The 18,645-nt window shown below is 41.2% G+C and overlaps 2 protein-coding genes across 3 annotated transcripts; both read left to right on the forward strand.

The window, feature by feature from the left end:
- Positions 1-1,112: 1,112 nt before the first annotated feature.
- Positions 1,113-7,253, forward strand: RB195_019753 (uncharacterized protein; the record flags this gene model as incomplete). Of its 2 annotated transcripts, none has more annotated exons than XM_064187759.1 (6): positions 1,113-1,254; positions 1,948-2,042; positions 3,461-3,607; positions 3,677-3,743; positions 3,806-3,912; positions 7,041-7,253. In XM_064187759.1, 6 exons carry the CDS (start codon positions 1,113-1,115, stop codon positions 7,251-7,253), a joined length of 771 nt encoding a protein of 256 aa, XP_064043640.1. The 2 variants fall into 2 exon arrangements, with proteins under 2 accessions (XP_064043640.1, XP_064043641.1); XM_064187760.1 differs by lacking the exon at positions 7,041-7,253 and adding an exon at positions 6,155-6,244.
- Positions 7,254-11,776: 4,523 nt separating this feature from the next.
- On the forward strand, positions 11,777-14,159 carry RB195_019754 (uncharacterized protein; the record flags this gene model as incomplete). The annotated part of the gene is made up of 11 exons (XM_064187761.1): positions 11,777-11,807; positions 11,867-11,948; positions 12,010-12,061; positions 12,125-12,178; positions 12,825-12,997; positions 13,075-13,163; positions 13,220-13,295; positions 13,589-13,646; positions 13,712-13,818; positions 13,874-13,939; positions 13,991-14,159. The coding sequence occupies 11 exons, from the start codon at positions 11,777-11,779 to the stop codon at positions 14,157-14,159; spliced, it is 957 nt and encodes a 318-aa protein (XP_064043642.1).
- Between the last annotated feature and the right edge of the window lie 4,486 nt (positions 14,160-18,645).

Genomic DNA, 18,645 nt, shown 5'->3' on the forward strand with positions numbered 1-18,645 from the left:
CATTGCCGAAAGAAAGCGCTATGAAGTGTAACAACGTTCAGTTTTCTTCTACCACAGGGTAAGCTGGCAAAGGTTTCACAATCCAAAAATGTTCGATGCGATCCCTAAGGCAACAATAAAAGCTTCTGGAAACCGTTTTCTCGTTAAGTAAAACGGGCGGTATGTGAAAGAGTTAACAGACTTGTAGCTGCGCCATCTTACCCTAGGAAGGAATGATTCACATTTCAGCGTTTTTATCTAAACGTCCTGACATTCGTCTGACCCTACGCATCCAGCTTTCCTGTCTTGTTCGTTTTGCTCCCACCTACGTTCGTGAAATTCTGAAGAATGGAGCCCTGTTGTTAGTTCTGCTACTGCGAAATCACAGTAAATATTATCAACAAAGACTGTTCTCTGCAGGAGTTCTTAAAGTCCTTTACTGCAGGTTTATGAGAAGCAAAACCATAGCATTTTTATTTCAGTTTTTGAATTTGCGGTACTTTCCAAGTAGGTTCTTTGGTGGGAATAGATGGAGGTATCACGGAAACCTTTTCTTTTTTTCATTCCACTCGTACTTGTTGTGAGGGTAGGGCGTAGCCCACTTGATGGAACGTTTGAGTGCGACTGCACGGTAAATGGTTCGAAATTTATCTAGAGCCAACTAGACCAATCGTTTCGTTTCCCGGCGTTCCGAAATCAATAAATTGGCACCAGACTTTAGGAGGATGAAAGCACTGATCTGATAGATTGGCTACTCTTAGGGAGTGATTGTATAGGTTAGACATGCATTCATAAACCTCAAAGATTTTTGAATTGTACCCGAACGCATTGACATATCGCAAGCGGAATGATACTTCCGGAAACGTTCACTTTCTAGCCATATAAGACACCCACATTTTACTTATTATTACTTATTAGTGATAATGATTGATAAGTCGCAATCATGTAGGCAAGTTTGTAACTGTCTTTATATCACAGCAACACCTAATATTAGATATAGTCGAGTCAAAACGACATGAAGCACGGTGCGTTTGCGTACGCGCTCGAAACGGTGCGGTGAAGGCGGGGAACGGTAAAGAGGGTCCTGGCGGATTCTCCGCGAATACCTCCGAGACATCAAGTATCCACAGGATATGCCGCTGGATACGCGAGCATACCTCGATGAGGTCACGCTCCAATCGTTCATGGAGACCCAAACAACCGTCTTAAATGCTCTTCTGGCCATAGAGGCGCAAAGGATAAACAGTTATAAGGAAACATCTAAAGAAGAATGCTGTGAGTTGTCGAATTCGAAAGTCGAAAAAATTAAAAAGAATGTAGTTAAAAGTACATATCATTTTGTGTGGTTTGAAGTAAGAGGACGGGAGCTAGTTTTGTCTAGATTTTACCTTCAGGAACTTCAGTAATCTTATCAGATTAACTCTTTTCATATACGAGGTCGGAGATACAGAGGCTCCATCTGTCCTTGAATAAATTAGGGTGCAAAAAAAAACCGTAGGACTTCCACGATGACGATGGTCCTCAATCTCGTTACTCTTGAAAGTTGGAATGTTCCGTTTTTAACGAAATTTTCCACACGTAATTTGGAACTACTAAATGCACCTTTCTCTCTTATTTTTACGAGGATTTCTCCTGCTTCCGGTATGGTTATAGCGTTGAGGTCACCTCATATCACAAAATTCCAGTGGATGTTTCTGATTCTCCACAACAATTTTGTAGCTTGTGAATCATAACCGAGCCGGTGATGCAGAGTATGTTGTTTAGCGGTAACAACGCTTCATTTCTATCTAATATCTGTTATTCTTTTTTTATCGATTTTTTTCTTTAACAGATCTGGGTTAAGTTAGCTCATTTTAACCCACGAATAGTCCTACATATCATAAACATTCCTAAATTTAGGTCAAAAGCCTTTTTAATATCAAAAAATTTTGCTTTCAGAGTACTATCGTTTCAAATAACGTTTTGCAGTAGAACAGTTATCTTTTGATGTTAAGACTGCGATTCCAACAACATCATCACCACCTACTGGAACAACCCACCCGCCCACGTCTCCATCAACGATAGTAAGTAAAACGGAAGTTGGTTACCTGTATAAATTCCAACTTCAATCTTATAGCCTCCGACTCTAGATGACGTACTGAAGGAAATTCTTCATAATGATGTGGATTTCAGGCACCTAACCAGAGATTACGGTAGTGTTTAACGAGAAATGCATTGCAAAATAATACTGAAGATAATGAAAAAATTAGCTGCAACCTGCCCGCCTCGCCTCAAAAGGTTTTAAATGAATAATGATTTTTTAGGAACAAAATTCACTGATAATTTTGACCTCTGTTTATACTTGTGTTTTTAAAGGAAGTGGTAGCAATTGCGAGAGGTTGGGAAAAGCATCATTTCCGGACAGGAAGGATATGTATAGTTTCGAAACCACTTACTACACTGAGGTCACGGAAGGATTACAGAGACAATCAAAAACCTTGCAGGAAGCAAACAAAAAAAAAGTTAGATAATTTCTTATCAAACGTGGCGTATCACGAAAATGACGCTTTGTGGAAACCCGATGAAAGAAGTAGAGCTTCGATAGTGAATTACGTGTATGAGCGTAGCCCCAATCGATTCCCCTAATGGTCATTTAAAGAAAAAACTGCGTGGGAACGGGTCTGTTCCTAAGAAGCATGTAAAAACGCGTCCCTTTCACACTATCCGGTACCCTCAACAACTTATTCGTTGGTTTTACTTGAGTAGGCTGGTAAGGGAGACGCGTAGACGGAGCGAGCGGAGCGCACACAAGTGTAGAGCGTTCTTGCGTACCTCGAAGAAACAAACGCCGTTCCCCACGCCGTCTTTCTAAGTAAGATTGGTGGAAATCAGCTCATATTCATAATCTACAACTGAAAAGGGTCCAGTGTAGCGCGGTCGGTCAGAAGTTTCGCTGGCTACACGATCGATCGGAGCTTCGAAACCGCCCTGGTGCTCACGAACCTACCTTTTGTATCTCGATCCCTCTGGTCGATAAATTGGTACCAGACTCGTCTGGGAGGATAAAAACACTGACTTGACACACTTCGAGTAACTGGTTTACGAACGTGTAACTGATCCGACTTACGGTCATTGTATGGGCCAGTTACACGTTCGTAAACCTCAAATGATTCTCAATTGAAGTGAACGTGGTGGCGTCCTCCAAGTGGATTAAAATATAAGAATAGACCGCCAGACATAATAATAAGTGGATTAAAATAATAAAGTAGAACGCCAGACACTTCACCCTTTATCCTTATCTGAAACTATGTTGTCCATGAGGTTCCCACACTTCAATTTCTTGGTGGACTTTGAAGGGATAAAGTTTTACGACGAGGGCCGCTATACTTTGATTACCAACAATGAGAGTCCTTATAGTGAAGAAGTCATTGCAGACAAAGAGCCCAACAGCTGGCTCAACCTCTCTCTCTTATATCAGCTTCATCAAGAATCAGTTCTACAGAAACCGGATGAGTTGGCTCCGCTAGCACTGGCCCTTCCACCACCAACAGCTCTTAATGATGCCGTCCAAGGCATACAACGTCAGAAACGCCAAACAAGAAATGATACGGTTGATTTTCGACATTATATGCAGCCCGTAGCTAATCAGGTAACAGATGTTAAAACGTTCTTTGAAGTACTCTACGTTGACAGTCTGCAAATCATCAGTTAATTTTAGATGAATTGTGGCGGATGCTGGGCATTTGCTATGACTTCCACTGTCGAAGGATTCTTTGCTATGAACGGTTACTTTTTTCTTTTGTTAACGAAGAGTAAGCAAATCTATTTCCAAAGCATTCACATTCAGGACACAGCATTCCTCCTCTTTCGGTGCAAGAGCTTCTTGACTGTGATCGAAATGTGAGCACCAAATACGGTGTGGGCAATGTGAGCTGTAGTGGTGGTTACTTCCAGGTTTGTTAGTGTCCCGGGTATGCTTTTATTCGCTTGATTCGATGAATCAGTTACCTACATAAAATGCTTCGCATCTCGCAGGAATCGTTCCAAAGCGAACGGTCGCCTGGATAGGGACAACTTTATTCCCAGTCGGATGTCAGCTCAACTTGTGTCGGATGCACCGCTCTTAATCAAATACTCCATAGCGTGATAGCAGTTGAGAATCATTTGAGGTTTACGAACCTGTAACTGACCGGAGGTATGATCAGTTACACGTTCGTAACCCAAATACTGGAAGTGTGCCAAGTGTTTTTATGCTCCCAGACAAGTCTGGTACCAACTTATCGACCAAAGGGATCGAGGTACGAAGGGCTTCGTGAGCACTAGGGCGGATTCGAAGCTCCGATCGATCGTGTAGCCAGCGAAACTTCTAACCGACCGCGCTACACTCGGCCTTTTTCAGTTGTAGATTATAAACATGAGCGTGACCCGCTGATTTCCACCAATCTTATTTAGAAAGACGGCGTGGGAAAAGGCATTTGTTTCTTCAAGGTACGCAAAAAGGCTCGGAGAGAAGGTCCACGATAGGCTTTCCGATGCCTCGAGTGGATGCCAAAACAAACATAAAGGGCTGTCAAAAATGACAGCAAATAAGGCCATTATCGTTTTTTACATTTTTCTTGCCTATATGAGCGCATTCCATTGTGCTGTTCTTGAGTCAAACACGAGCGAAGGAAATATCTTATGGGAGATGCGACACAGCGGTTGAGGTCAAACTCAGCGGAACGCTACGCGTTAAGCGACAGACCCCTTTCCAGGAAAATGAAAGCAAAAACGTCGCATTCGTTGGATGTTCGCCTACAAAAAGACCAAACTTCTGAAGCAACAGAGGAAGTAGTTACTCGGTGTACCATTTTGAATTTTGCGGCGCGTTAGCATTAGTCCAAGAGGCGGAGCCTCCCGCAGCCGGGTGTAAGTTTAGATGCAAGTGTCTGGAACGAACATTCTAAAGTTCAAAAGTGATGAGAAGAATCAGTTTATTCGGGCTAATCGTATCCAAGCTTTTCATTCTAGTCAGGACGTCGGTTTTCATTCTTAATCTTGAAATAGCTTTAAATAAAGGAGCTTGTAACTTATTCACTTGAGCGGAACCTTCTACTAGTCAAGTATTTTAGTGCTTAAAATGGGAATCAGGAACATTTTTTCTGACTTTTCATATTCCTCTATAGTGATTACGAGGGTGCGCAGACCTACATGAGGATCGCCTCGTTTTTTGTTTCCAGTGAGGGCAGCGATTTGCATGAGCGATTCATGGAATTTATGGAACAGTTATCAAGCCACAAAAAAGAATAAACCATTGGTTTTATTTCAAAGTAAAGTTTTAAATGCAACAGAATACTGCAAACGTTTTGGGGAGTAGGTAGCCGAAGAAACTCTGAGTCTTCCCAACAAAAAAAAAAATCAGGAAAATCACTGAAGCGATAAAACGTGGTAACATAAGGATGGATTAGGCATCTCTAGAAAAGAGAATTTGCAGATTTTTGTCATGCGATCAAAGAGTATGGGCTATATTGGGGTCAAAACGATCGAAGCTTGGTGCAATTACTTAAGCGACTGTGTTCAAAGCAGAGTGGTGTGGGTAGCGGTACCGATCGAGGTGGGTCCCACACTAGTTCCATACATCACTGCTGTCTGAGTAGAAATAGCTAACACGAGAGCCACGCTATCACGCTCCTCGAGTATCGATTAGTGGGACGAGACGTGACGGGACGCGGGAAAATGGCATCAGTTACACTCGAGCGGCGGAGGGGATGGGCTGGGAGCGGTAGGTAAGAGGGCGTGTCTTTTTAGGTTGAGGTTAAGGTAGGTAGGTACTTAATAGGTTAAGTTCCCTTTGTGTAACGCTAGAGACCCTAGGACTAAATAGTCGTTGTGTGCTTAGAATGTGTTGTATGCATGATTATAATTGTTGTTCGGTAGTAATTTTAATGGGTATATGGAGGTTTTGAATATTATGTTGTTTCATATTATGTATTTTCTTTATCGTGAGATTCCGTTGTTCTTTATGTTATTGTGTTGTTATTGGAAATATAAAAGTTTAATTACCCAAGTTTGAGGTATATTGTGGAGCGTCGGTTTAGACCGAATTACCGCGTGGCAAGAAATCAAAGGCGAGCAAACTCTGGCGTATCCACATGGGATTTCGTGTGCAATCATTCGATGCATCTCTCTATACGTAAGCGATCGGTACTCCGTACAGAAGCAATACGAGAGATCACGTGCTCCCGCGAGGCATGTTTCGCGCCTCATCAGAGGACCGAAGATGGACGATGTGATGGGCGGAGCGTAAGGTGAACGCAGCGCAATGCTCTGCTGACGTTATTCACTGCTGCGCAGAGCAATTAACGATAGCCGTTGCCAGTCGTTTCCGCTAAGGATAGGCTGTCGCGGAGGCTGCGGGTACCTAACGATACGCACCCAGATCCGCTAGATTGTTATACAATAACAGAAAATCACCTGAAGTTATTCTTTTCATTTTGGAAAAAAATCAACTCAGCAGGAAAGAATGTTTTTGGATCCCTATGTGTCTATCCTAATCTACTTTAGAAAGTAGGAAATGGTTCTATAAAATATCCCTTTATATAGAATTGCTCATTTGTTGGGCAATTTTGTTTAAACGAGGCAAAGAAACAGCTTTTTAGCAAGTGAGGATCAGCCTCAAAGGCTTTTGCCTTCTGTTTCTCAGGAACGAAGGCGCTGTGTCGACTCATGGATGTTTTATAGGAACTCCATTGTTTGCTTAGACTGTAAGAAGCTTCCATTTTCACTAAGAAGTCCCCAACACTTCTGATGTGGTGGAGGAATTCTCGAAAACTTCTAGAGTAATTTTTCTTCTGTCGTATTCTCTTATTTTCTTATTTTTCTATTCGTTTTTCTTTTTCGGAGGTTTAGCCAGTGAAGGTTTACGCAAGAGTCGGAAAGCCTAGGAAGATCTGATAGTTAGCGGGTGCTGCTCATCTCCTCGATTTCGGTGTTGTATTGGTGCCGGCCGGTTATTTGTTTAGTGCAACTCGCGAAAAGCTACGCGGTTCACTGAAAAGTTATTGCGAGGAGGTTGAGGAAACTCTAATTACTGGTCAACGCAGGTTAGTGTGGGAACGAAGGGAGAGACTCGCCATGGACATCCTTTTCAAACCACTCGGTTGCCCACATCAACTGGCGATAATCATCGCTATGATCGAGTAGTTCCCTGGGAATGTGACTTATGGATTTTCACGTTCGCTTTAAAGACTAAAAGAGATGTGCAATCGGAACAGGTGCTTCGCTTGGATCGAGAATTCCAATCGCATCTCATCTGAAGTGCTCGTTCGTCGCTTTTGTCTGGTCACTGCGTGGTCACTGCATCAATGGTGAATTCAACTATACTACAGTACTATTTGTGGCATGGGAAACATGAGCCCCATATGTGGAAATACTAGTCGTAATTGGCATCTCTGTGAGGGCAATTGCTATCTATCACTTTACATGAGGTCCCGTCCATAGTTCAAGGATACAAACGTTCGGAAATCGGATATCGCAGGAGAAATCGCAACAGTCTGAAATACGAGGGTGGGGGGGGGGAGAAGAAGATAAGCGCGTAATTGCTTGATGATTAAAGTAACCTGTTGTTTTGAACAACTAAGCAACTAAACGTCTTCAAAGCTCCAAAGCACACCAGTTCCTGACGATCCAGTACTGCGGAGTAAATCCAACAATTACCACTGCATGATTAATGGTTGTTCCACACTCGCCGTCAAAGATTCCTTAAAGGCGGTGAACACACAGAATTTCGGAGGCAGATGTTTCGTTGGGTTTCTGAGAAGGATCCTCCTAATCGGTGGATCCTGTTACTTGGGTAGTTATTTAGATTCTCAAACTGACCAAGAAAGATTCTTTTTATTGCAAAACAAACTCTGTCTCATCTCGAGCAGGTATCAGTACAATGGGTCAATCACTGTCTCTTCAAGCATAACATTCACAGACCTCTTCACAGAGTGTTTTGAGCCTCAAAATATCCACATAGCGAAGATTCCGAAAAATTCGCGGGGTACACGTTGCTCGGTCACTACCCGAAAGTGAATAGCGTGCTAATGTACGGGTCCCACGTCGATTCGAGCTCCCACCCCACTGCACTGCTTCGAGCGCAGCCGCTTACGTAACTGCACCTTGCTTCGTGCCGTTTTGACGCGACTATATGTTTTTTTTTATACGAATAAGAGGACAAGTGTTCGAAATGTTCATTGGTCTAGGAGTAGGGAGGAGAATTCCTACGACTAAAATTTCTATTTTCGTCGTCGTTGCAACTCTCCTGAGTATTAGAAAGATCCTCCTTAGTAGTTGACAACAACTAAAAATTCATAGCATTTGCAAAACATTTGCTTACCTTCGGAGTAACTATTAGATATTTGAGTTTTCGGTCATTCCCACAGCTACTGGACCTCTACGTACACATTACTCCAAAGGCTGGAATAGTTAAACTTTGAAGATCGGTCCTGCGTTCACTCCTATATTTGTGGGATCATTTCCAGCACTTTCAAATTTTTGTATGTGGTGACCGCATGTGAACATAATAGGTGTTAGCATGAACCGGCGTCAAGGAGTTTCTTTACCATAGTTGACAAAAATTCGACAGCGGAATCACGAAAAAACAGTTGATCGCTCTTTCAGGAAGAGTAGAACAGAGTACACTCCTCAGAATTGGCCAGTATGTCAGACAAGTCACAACAGATCCCGATGCAGCAAAAAAGTACGTTATTTTTTTCAACACAAGTGTTTTAAGAGTTGGAAGTTCACCGTATTTAGCAAAGCATATGCAGAATCGTTTAATGCAGAGACGTAGCCCGAATCGGAACTTTTCATTCGCGGTATTACTGCAGCTGAAGATAACTGACATGTCGACGACTCCTGAAAATACGAAATTTATCCCAACGTACAGACGTCCAATATCAATAAAATACCAACATTTACAGTTCTAAAGTGGCTAGCTGAGAGTTTTGCTAATTTCAATAGTAGACATTGATGGGACTACTTATATACGGGGTGCGGGACAAGAGGTACCCGTGAAAAAAGGCGACCGCTCTTGTCCTCACTTCGGCAGCGCGCTCCTCCGTATAATTACGGCTGCCTCTCCACCAGGGACTGAAGAACAAATTGTCGAAGCGAATTCTGATGTATGGATATACTAAACTAAGCGCATATTATTGGGGATAAAAGAGAACGAAGTAGATCCTTCTATCCAATGTAACTTTACATAAGTAAAAATTATCTAAAAGGATGCTCCAGGGAAAAGAATAACATGCATATGTTTTCACACATCTCATAATTTAACACATTTCATCCGCTAAGGCTTCTATATAAATTAGCAGTGCATAAGTATGTGTTTGTCACTATGCCATTCAACGAATTCGTGTTCAACTTTCAACTGCAGCAGCTATAATAACAGCAACTTTATGCGCTTATTACTTTGTATACATTCTTTAAATTCCTTTCTACAATTTACCTTTTCAAAATTTTACATAGATATAATGTTTATAATGAACGCATGTCAAATATTTCAATACTTGCCTGTACGTTTTATACAGCTTTATAAAATAAAACTTTGTATGGTTCTTCAAATTTCTTTCAACAGCGTTTTGTCGCTTCATTTCTATTTATTCTGGATAAAATCAATATGACAAGCTAGGTGTATTAGTTGCGAACAGAGACATTTGTATCTTCGAGATATACCTTTAGGTACTGTGTATGTTTGCGAGGCATTATTCGCGCCTCGTTAATCGTTGGATGCCAGTTTTACCCATCTAAACAAGCAAAAAGAAACCCTTAGAAAGCGAAAAAAAAGTAAAGGAGATAGCATAACACCGATCAGTTCCAAATTTTTTGAAACAAGGAGATAGCATAACACCGATCAGTTCCAAATTTTTTGAAACATCTCTCGTATTTCCAGAGATGGATGAGTGTTTTCCTCCTTACAAGTCGAAACAGGATAATTTCAGTTTCACTCGCATTTCTAAATGGCATATCACTTACACAAACCTATTTCATTCTTTCCTTCTTTTATATTAACTTACAGGCACACTTTATGTAGACCTTCAAACAACATCTAATACCTGTTACTTTCCTTTCCGTTCGACGTTAAAAGCGCATCATAAGAGCCTCTGTTTCGAAATTTGTTGACGTTAAGTTCCTTCTAATCAGACTCCTGATTTAACTTTCGAGAATAATCCACAAACCCAAAATATTCTGATACGTCCATGAAAAGAGCTCTCAGTTTTCCTGGCAGTGCAACTCTTGGCCCTTGTAGTAGTAAAAAAATGAAGCTAGTGAAGTTGTTTTCACCATTTATGCAGAGATTTCAGAATTAACTTCGTTTGTTTTTAATTTATCAATCTTGTGGGTGTAGTGTTGCTTTTCTGATAGAATCCGATAAATGGAGCCCAAAAAACAGTAATGTAAACAAACATAGTAGGCAAAACAACATCATTTGGAGGAGGTTTCATTTCACATCGGGTGTTGCCAAGAACTGGATTTCGCAGAAAGTTAGTGCGGTTGTGGTGGTATCAAACGCTAAAAACTGCTAAGGTAAGTAGTCATTACGCTAAAAACACCGGTGCAATCCCTAAAGCAACAATTTCTACGTATGGTAAGCTTACAACTATTCAACAGAGAACCAACCAAGAATAAAAGCTTCTGGAAACCGTTTTCTCGTTAAGTAAAACGGGCTGTATGCGAAAGAGTTAACAGATTCTTAGCTGCACCATCTTACCCTTGGAAGAAATGATTCACATTTCAGAGTTTTTATCTTAACGTCCTGAGATTCGTCTGACCCTGCGCATCCAGATCCTGTCTTATTCGTTTTGCCCCCATCTACGTGCGTGAAATTCTGAAGAAAGGAGCCCGGCTCTCAGTTCTGCTACTGCAAAATCACTGTAGATATTATCAACAAATACTGTTCTCTGCAGGAGTTCATCAAGTCCTTTACTGCAGGTTTATGAGAAGCAAAAGCATTTTTATTTCAGTTTTTGAATTTGCGGTACTTTCCAATTAGGTTCTTTTATGGGGATTGATGGAGGTATCACGGAAACCTTTTCTTTTTTTCATTCCACTCGTACTTGTTGTGAGGGTAGGGCGTAGCCCACTTGATGGAACGTTTGAGTGCGACTGCACGGTAAATGGTTCGAAATTTATCTAGAGCCAACTAGAGCAGCAATCCAGCGTTCCGGTATCAATAAATTGGCACCAGAGTTGTTTAAGAGGATGAAAGTACTGACTTGATAGATCGGCCACCCTTCGGAAGTGATAGTATAGGTTAGACATGCATTCATAAACCTCAAAGAATTTTGAATTGTACCCGAACGCATTGGCATATCGCATCGATACTTCCGGAAACTTTCTTTTTAGCCATATAAGACTCCCACATTTTACTTATAGTGATAATGATTGATAAGTCGTAATCATCTAGGCAAGTTTGTAACTGTTTTTATATCACAGCAACACCTAATATTAGATATAGTCGAGTCAAAAGGACATGAAGCACGGAGCTTTTGCGTACGCGCTCGAAGCGGCGCGGTGAAAGCAGCAGTTTAAACCGAGGTGGGGCCGTCGCAAACTGCAGCGATGGATGGTGCCAGCAAGGGCAATTGTCCCAGATTCTACTATATATCAGAATCAGAAACATCGCAGTACAGTAACACTGCAATACAGTGTGTGTTTTATTTTGATAACTATAAAAAATATAGCCTCTTTTTGTTTCCTTGATAACTTTCACGTTATTGCTTCATGAAAATGACAAGTATTTGAGTATGTATTTGCAGCAAATCACTTTTAATACATATTTCCACCGAAGATGCTTGACTACGATGACAAGGAAGTAAAAGGCTGGTTGATTTAACTATGATCAGTGGTACTCTGCTAAGAATATGTCATTTTTTTCCAGTACAAAAAACAAACATTCAAGAAATTGATAAGAATAAGATGGCTCTTGCAAGGGCGAAGGTAAAAAAGGCAAAAGATGCAAGGTAAGATTCGAAGAAGACCCAGTAGAAACGAAGCTGAGATTGCATTTCCCCTATTTCTCAGGCAACAGGCTAAGCTGGAGGAAAAAAATTGGGTGGAATTCCGAAAACTGCAAGTAACTTCACATTTTATATTTCTACTCGGCGACATTTACACCTATGTCGACGGTTCCGTTCAGGTGCTCTACGACTGTCGCCCGAAATCTCGAGCTGCTTCACGGCGGGAAGACGATGTGAGAGATATATTAACGGGTTATATTACTACTAATTCGTTTGGGAGAAAACAAGGATCACCCTTAGTGCGGGAACGAAGAATTGCAAATGTTTATCTTAGAGGTTCAGCTCCAAACATCTTCAAACAATGGTTTTTTTTTTCTCGTTTATACATTTGTGGAATTGTAAAAATGTTGAGCATAGAAGCATAGAAGCAGAGAATCAGCCATGAATCCATCCGCATCTAAAGATAGGCACCACATCGGTTCTTAGCTTCGAGTTTAGTTTGCTACACGTATTCTCTCGACTAATCAGCTGTGATCCTTCTAGTAAAGGAAAAGCGTTGAGAGAATTGGCTATAACACAAAAAAATGTAGATGGTCGTGGATAAGGTGTAAAGGAACATTCCATTGTTTGAAAATGGAGAAAAAAGGTTTTTTAGCATGCAAAATTGCTGTTTTCTGATAGAAGACGGCTTTTGTGTATTCTACTTTTCAAAGCTTCCTCTATTTTTTTGGGAATGATTATTATTTCTGGAAGGAAATCTCTGAAATATGAAGGGTCATACAAGTCGATCATGCTGAGAGTGCTTTTCCAATTTCTCCAGTGGTGCACAACATTTTTGCATACATATAGACAGTCAAAGGCATCAGCAGCCATATTTAGTCGTTTCCTCGACGTCGCCGTGGTGTTTCTATGGGTTTCGGCGAGCGAAAAGCTTATTTTCTCGCAATACGCCCAAACCCTCACTACGCGACATGGTTTGGAAAGAAGAAAAATTGGCAGAACAAGGACAAGCAAAAGAAAGATAAGAAGCCACGAGAAAAATGTAGATCAAAGTTAGTTATATTATCGTCTTTGATTGTGCTGTAGTGTTCGGTTGTTTGTGCATTTTACACTTTTGAACCAACTTTAGGCCAAGCTCGTCTGCCACTGCGTCTCCTCAACAACAGGCGAATGTCGTCGTTGAGGCAACAACTGCTATCATAGGGTCAGAAGATGACGGTGGGAACTAGACTCGAATTTTTCAATTTTCAGAACTCACCAATGTCGTTTTTTAGATGCAGCTATGGAGAAGAAAGGTAATCATGCTCTCAATCCACTTGTGAACGGAATCCCGTTTTGGACAGTTCCAGAGTGAGATTTTTTTTTGTTCCATAGGCAAACTATGTGAGAAATAATTGCAAGTAATATCCCACCTCCTAATTAATGTTTACGGCGCGAAACAAAATTAATTTTCCGATTTTCATAAGATCAGACAACTGGAAGTGTGTTTTCCTCTGAGTATGTCGGCAAAGTGCCTCGTTTTTAGCCACTCTACCAATATTGTCCAAATTTTATCAAAGATAATTTCCAAAGTGCATAGAAATCACCAGCTATGGAACACCGAACTTACAATCGACAACATTTTATTCATCCATATATTACAGGGAAGAAGAGGAACCTAATGAAGAAGACCTCCCAATCGACCGGGAGCTGATTGAAAAAGTTTTTTTTTTGAGAATATTTAGATCCTTAACAGTTTTCAAAGCAGTGTATTTACTCTCTTGCAGGTTTTGGATGGTACTTTTAACATTGCATCAAACACACTGGAACGGAAACGATTTGATCCGTACTCGGAAACGGAGTCTTTTAAGAAGCTCGATAAATTTTTTACGAGGTAATGAAAAGCGTCCTGCTGACCTGTTTATGTTATTCTTGTTCTACTTTTGTAGGGAGCTAATAATCGGAGATACAGTCAAAACGGTCATTAATCTGTTGGAAGAGCCGAACGAGAACAGGTAAACAGGTTTCTGAGTGCTATTTTTCCGTACTATTCCATAATGCTTCAGGAAAACGGAATCAAGTAGAAAACGTCTTGTAACGTGGGGCACTAAAGTCCTGGTGTCTATGTTCGATGTCAACAATCGCAAAGTGACAGTGCCGGAAAATCTGCAACTTGAGCCTCTAAAGGATGTTGTACGCACTCCAACAACAAATACAGTAACAAAAGAAATCTAATTTCAACGTACAAAACGATCATATCATCCTTCTTTAATTTATATGAGTACCATTCCATGGACGAAGTGTAAAATATGCGTAAGAGTAAAGTGGTATTGTGGTTGACCGGAATTGTTTTTTAGTTCTATAATAATTTTACAGTGCTGTGCACGAACACCTTTATGACGGCGGGACACAATCGCTCACTCGCCACTTCTCTTTTAAAATAAATTTCGGAGATTATTTATATATCAAAGAATTTTTTTTATGAAATCGATCCAAAAAGTTGTATATCTTTGACCATTAAGCGAAGTACCATCTATACCAGAAAATTCGGAACAAAAAAAAAACAATGACTGAAATGTTGGATGACAGCCCTGAGGGTCGTACTTGCTGATTTCATCAAAACGTCAGAGAGTTGTTGAACGAAATCATGTGAAGTTGCCCATTCATTATTTCTGCTATTTGTGCGATATTGATTATTTTGTAAGATTGTGACTTTGCTTTACCATTGTTTCATTGATTCATTGTTCAATGTTTTGTTTTGTTTTCACCCATTGTTTCAAGAGCAGATAGCAGGTGCAATTAAAAAAAATGGCGACTAACCACAACCATATGTGTCTTATCTTCGTTAGGCTTCTAGCTTTAGCTTTTTATGCATTGATAAATGAGCTTTGTTCCTACACTAGAGCACCACAGACATTTCAAAAAAAAAACTGTTGTTTTCCTAATTTATTTCCAAACAATACATAGAATCTTACATATACGACGTCCTCGATGAGGGAGTGCGCTAGGCTTCCTTTAGAGTATGCTAAAAATTTGCTTTCGTTACGTTTTTTCCAAACTTGCTTTCTTTATGTTCTTCTTTTTTCCTTTATTTTTACTTCTCTTCATTTTTGTGCAGGAATATGACTACATAATTTTAGTGATGCCTTTTTCCATTAGTTTTATCGTTTGTTTTGCTTCTAGAACTCCGCCAAGATCCTAGACTAAAAAGAAATAATTTCTGTTCCATTTTTTAAAATATAATATCACACGATTTTCTTCTTTTGTTGTCATAATGCGCAGAAAACGCTCTTTCAAGAGCTCAGAAGTTTTTACTAATTACAAAGAGTCTCCTCAAAAATTTTAGCTTGCAAGAATTGGGCTTGCTTCATTTTTTGTGCAAGCTGCATAGCGATTTCCAGCTTCAAGGGTGGATTTTAGGGTTTTACTATGAGTCTGATTGATTGATCACAACAAATGCCCATCATGAACAATTGCACAAAAATGAGACAGGAAGTGAATCTCAACAAACTAGAGATCTTACAAGAAATACAGGAGCAAACTTTAGTCCAAAAGTAGCCTAGCAGCCGTCTAAGCAGCTTCCTTTCCGAGCACTCAGCCCTTTTCACCACCATAAATAGCGGTGCCCAATTCTTCGATCCGTAAATCACAACAGGGCAAATTGCGGATAGACAGACTTGCAGCTTGACTTTGTTAGAGATGGGGGTCAAGCACAGGCATTTCGTTGAGGAGTTGAATGCAAAAATGGTCTCAGCGCATCTTTGCTGAATATCTTTCTCGTAGCTGCCGTTGTTCTTCAGCATACAGCCCAGGTGACGAAACTCATCGACGAGTTCTTTCGGTTGTCTGTCCATCGTGATTCCCGTTTGAGGTCGAAGAGACAGGTTCGAAGAGACATTTGTTTGCATTAATCCGGGCGCAGATGTGGTCTATAGGCTGCAGCCAACTTCGATACAAATTTGAGAACATGTTGAAGTTTCGTATTGCATTCAGTGAATATACTCGAGATTGATCAAGGGGCGTCCTGATGAACAGGAAAGGTCATGCCATTGCTCCTCGTCTTGATAAAGTTACCAGCTCAAACAGTGTTGTATATCCTGCTAGTGTTCGAAATGCAGCAGCTGTTCATTTATTCATGTCACCAAGCAAGCGAACGAACTTTCCTGGTACTCCATCGGCGCGAAGCGAGTTGGCTTCGAACACTGTTGCCAGATTTCGATCACCCTTCTAACGATGAACACCTGGTCCATTGTAGACCGTCTAGGACGGACGCTAGCTTGCTCGTCGCGAGTTGTTTCTTCGCAATATAGGACAATCCGTTCCAAAACCTTTTACATAGAACGCAGCAAAAAGATTCCTCGATAATTCCTAGGGTTCGTGACGGATAACTAATAATCATGATAGCGTGTCTCCACGAGTCAGGCATCCTTTCGTCTATCCGTACTGAACGGATGATCTTTGTCATTTCAGGAATAGGCAGAGAAAGATATTTCAGCATTTCTGTCCTAATTCCATCGTCTCCGCCAGACTTTCCATTTTCATCTTTTGGATGCAGACCAGAACCTTCGACTTGGTCGGTGGTTTCTCGTTAACCGCATATGTCGGTGCCCAACGTGCTCGAGTTCAGGAAGTGAGGGCGCTTGCCGGTTCAGCAAGGTCTTGTTTACCGTTTTAGCAATGCATAAGCTTTCTGCGGGTTTTAATTCTCTCACGCCCTTTCAAACTTCTTCGTTCTTGACGTTCATTGGTTTTCACGGTCTTTTTTCAGCTGGCGCGTCGCAGTTTGACTTTACATCTGCGGAAGCAAAATTATAATTCTGTATGCGCCGTCCGCAGCACTGGCGGCTCCAGCCAGGAAAAGCATCGGAGAAGAAAGCTGGCCTCTCCTATGCTTTTCCTGGCTGGAGTCGCCAGTGCTGCTTACGGCGCATACAGAATTATGATTTTCCTTCCGCAGATGTAAAGTCAAACTTCTTCCGCGACAATACAACACAAACGTTTCCCTTGCAGTTTGGAGCTTGGATGCAGTTTGTGAATTAATCCGCATCGCCAAGCTTCTTCCTGATCCAACTTCCTACTCCAACATGAAACCTATACCCACATTTGCGCGATTTCATTCTGCATTCTTCTTCTTTCTGACCAGCCATGTCGATTTTCTTCTGAGGAAGAACCCTTCGGTTTCTCTTTTGGAACCATATATTGAAGCTGAGAAGAACTGCACGGTGGTCAGAGTCGAAAGCAAAGTCACAAATAGCTCTTGATTTCCGAGGGAAGTTTCTCTTCAGAACGTAGTCGTCGATGATTCCTCTTAAACGTGGAAACGATGATGAGGCCCGTCTGTTCGCATAAGTCAACTAGATGGTCACCGTTGTTCGACGTGCGCTTCGCTGGATAATGCCATCTTCCTAGCGCATCGGATTGTTGTACATGTTCCATGTTTGCATTTGGGTCGATTCCGACAATGACGGCAGGATGTGTATTTTAGACATCAACGCATTATGTTCTTCATAGGAGACGCTCTTATTGTCGTCCTCAGCGGTTTCCGCAGGTACTTGGACACTTACGATCTATAGTTTACGTCCTCTGCGATCCTGCAGTTGTACAAAGGCGCATCTAGACGACATGAAGCCAAATTCCTTGATAGGGTTGTTTTAATCGTTCCTCACAGCTATCGCACAGCCACCTACTTTCTTCTCATCAGCATCGCCGCAATACATGGTGTAATTTCCGATGTTGATGGCGGGCCAATCTCTCTTGCGTCTTTCCTGCAGCGCAGCAAACTGTACACAGAGATATCGTAAGAGCATGGAAAGGACGGTTTGTTGGAGTTCACTCCATAGTGCTTGGCAGTTCGGCGTGACGAAATGAATGGTTGTTGTCAAGAATTCCAGGCTCTCTTCAGTCAGATGACCTTTGAGGTTATGGGCTTTGACGAAATGCTGGACGATAGGACCTTTTTGCAATGTATGGGAATCTTTCGTAATATAACAGTGAGGGTTATATAGCTTGTACGTTGATCCAATGAGTAAACTCGAACGCCCGACTGCATTTAGTTAAAACAGGGCCACCGCGTGCAGGTGCAGGTATATTCACATACGTATTATAAATTATTACATATATTACATACTATGTTCTTTCGACATTCTTTCCCGAATTTGGAAAAAATGAAGAAAAAAGTATTTTAAAATATCCAACGTGAATCTTACCATAATAACTACAAATAGTCGTCTTATAAATGTGAAGCAAAGGCCAAGATTGCTAGCAATTTGCTTTCTTACGGTCGCCGCCTTCGTTAGAGCAGGGAAAGCCAGAAGATTTGTAACATTAATTCTCAAATGACTTATCCAGAACAAGTCATCATCCCATACGACTAAATCCAAAACCAAGAACCAAAAGAGACCAAATCGTTGTGCTTACTTGAGCAGCCGCGTTGCCGTGGTGTTAGCGGACACTTCGTTAATACTAATCTGGATCCGCCAGCGCCTCTACTTCCTGTTGTAAGCATAAAGTAGTTCCTTTTGAAGATTAAAATTATCCGACACCTTCTCACACGATCACTGGCATGGTTCATAAGCTAAAAAGATTTTTCATTTCAAACCCAACAAACCACAAAATTGACGATGTTGGGGAATTTCCACGAAAAACTAGGTCTAGTCGTAAAGATCACGGATATGGGCGCGATCCCTGTCGATTCCCTCAAACGGACGAAAAACAGAGTAAG

This window comes from Necator americanus, chromosome II (assembly GCF_031761385.1).
Source record: "Necator americanus strain Aroian chromosome II, whole genome shotgun sequence".
NCBI lineage: Eukaryota > Metazoa > Nematoda > Chromadorea > Rhabditida > Ancylostomatidae > Necator > Necator americanus.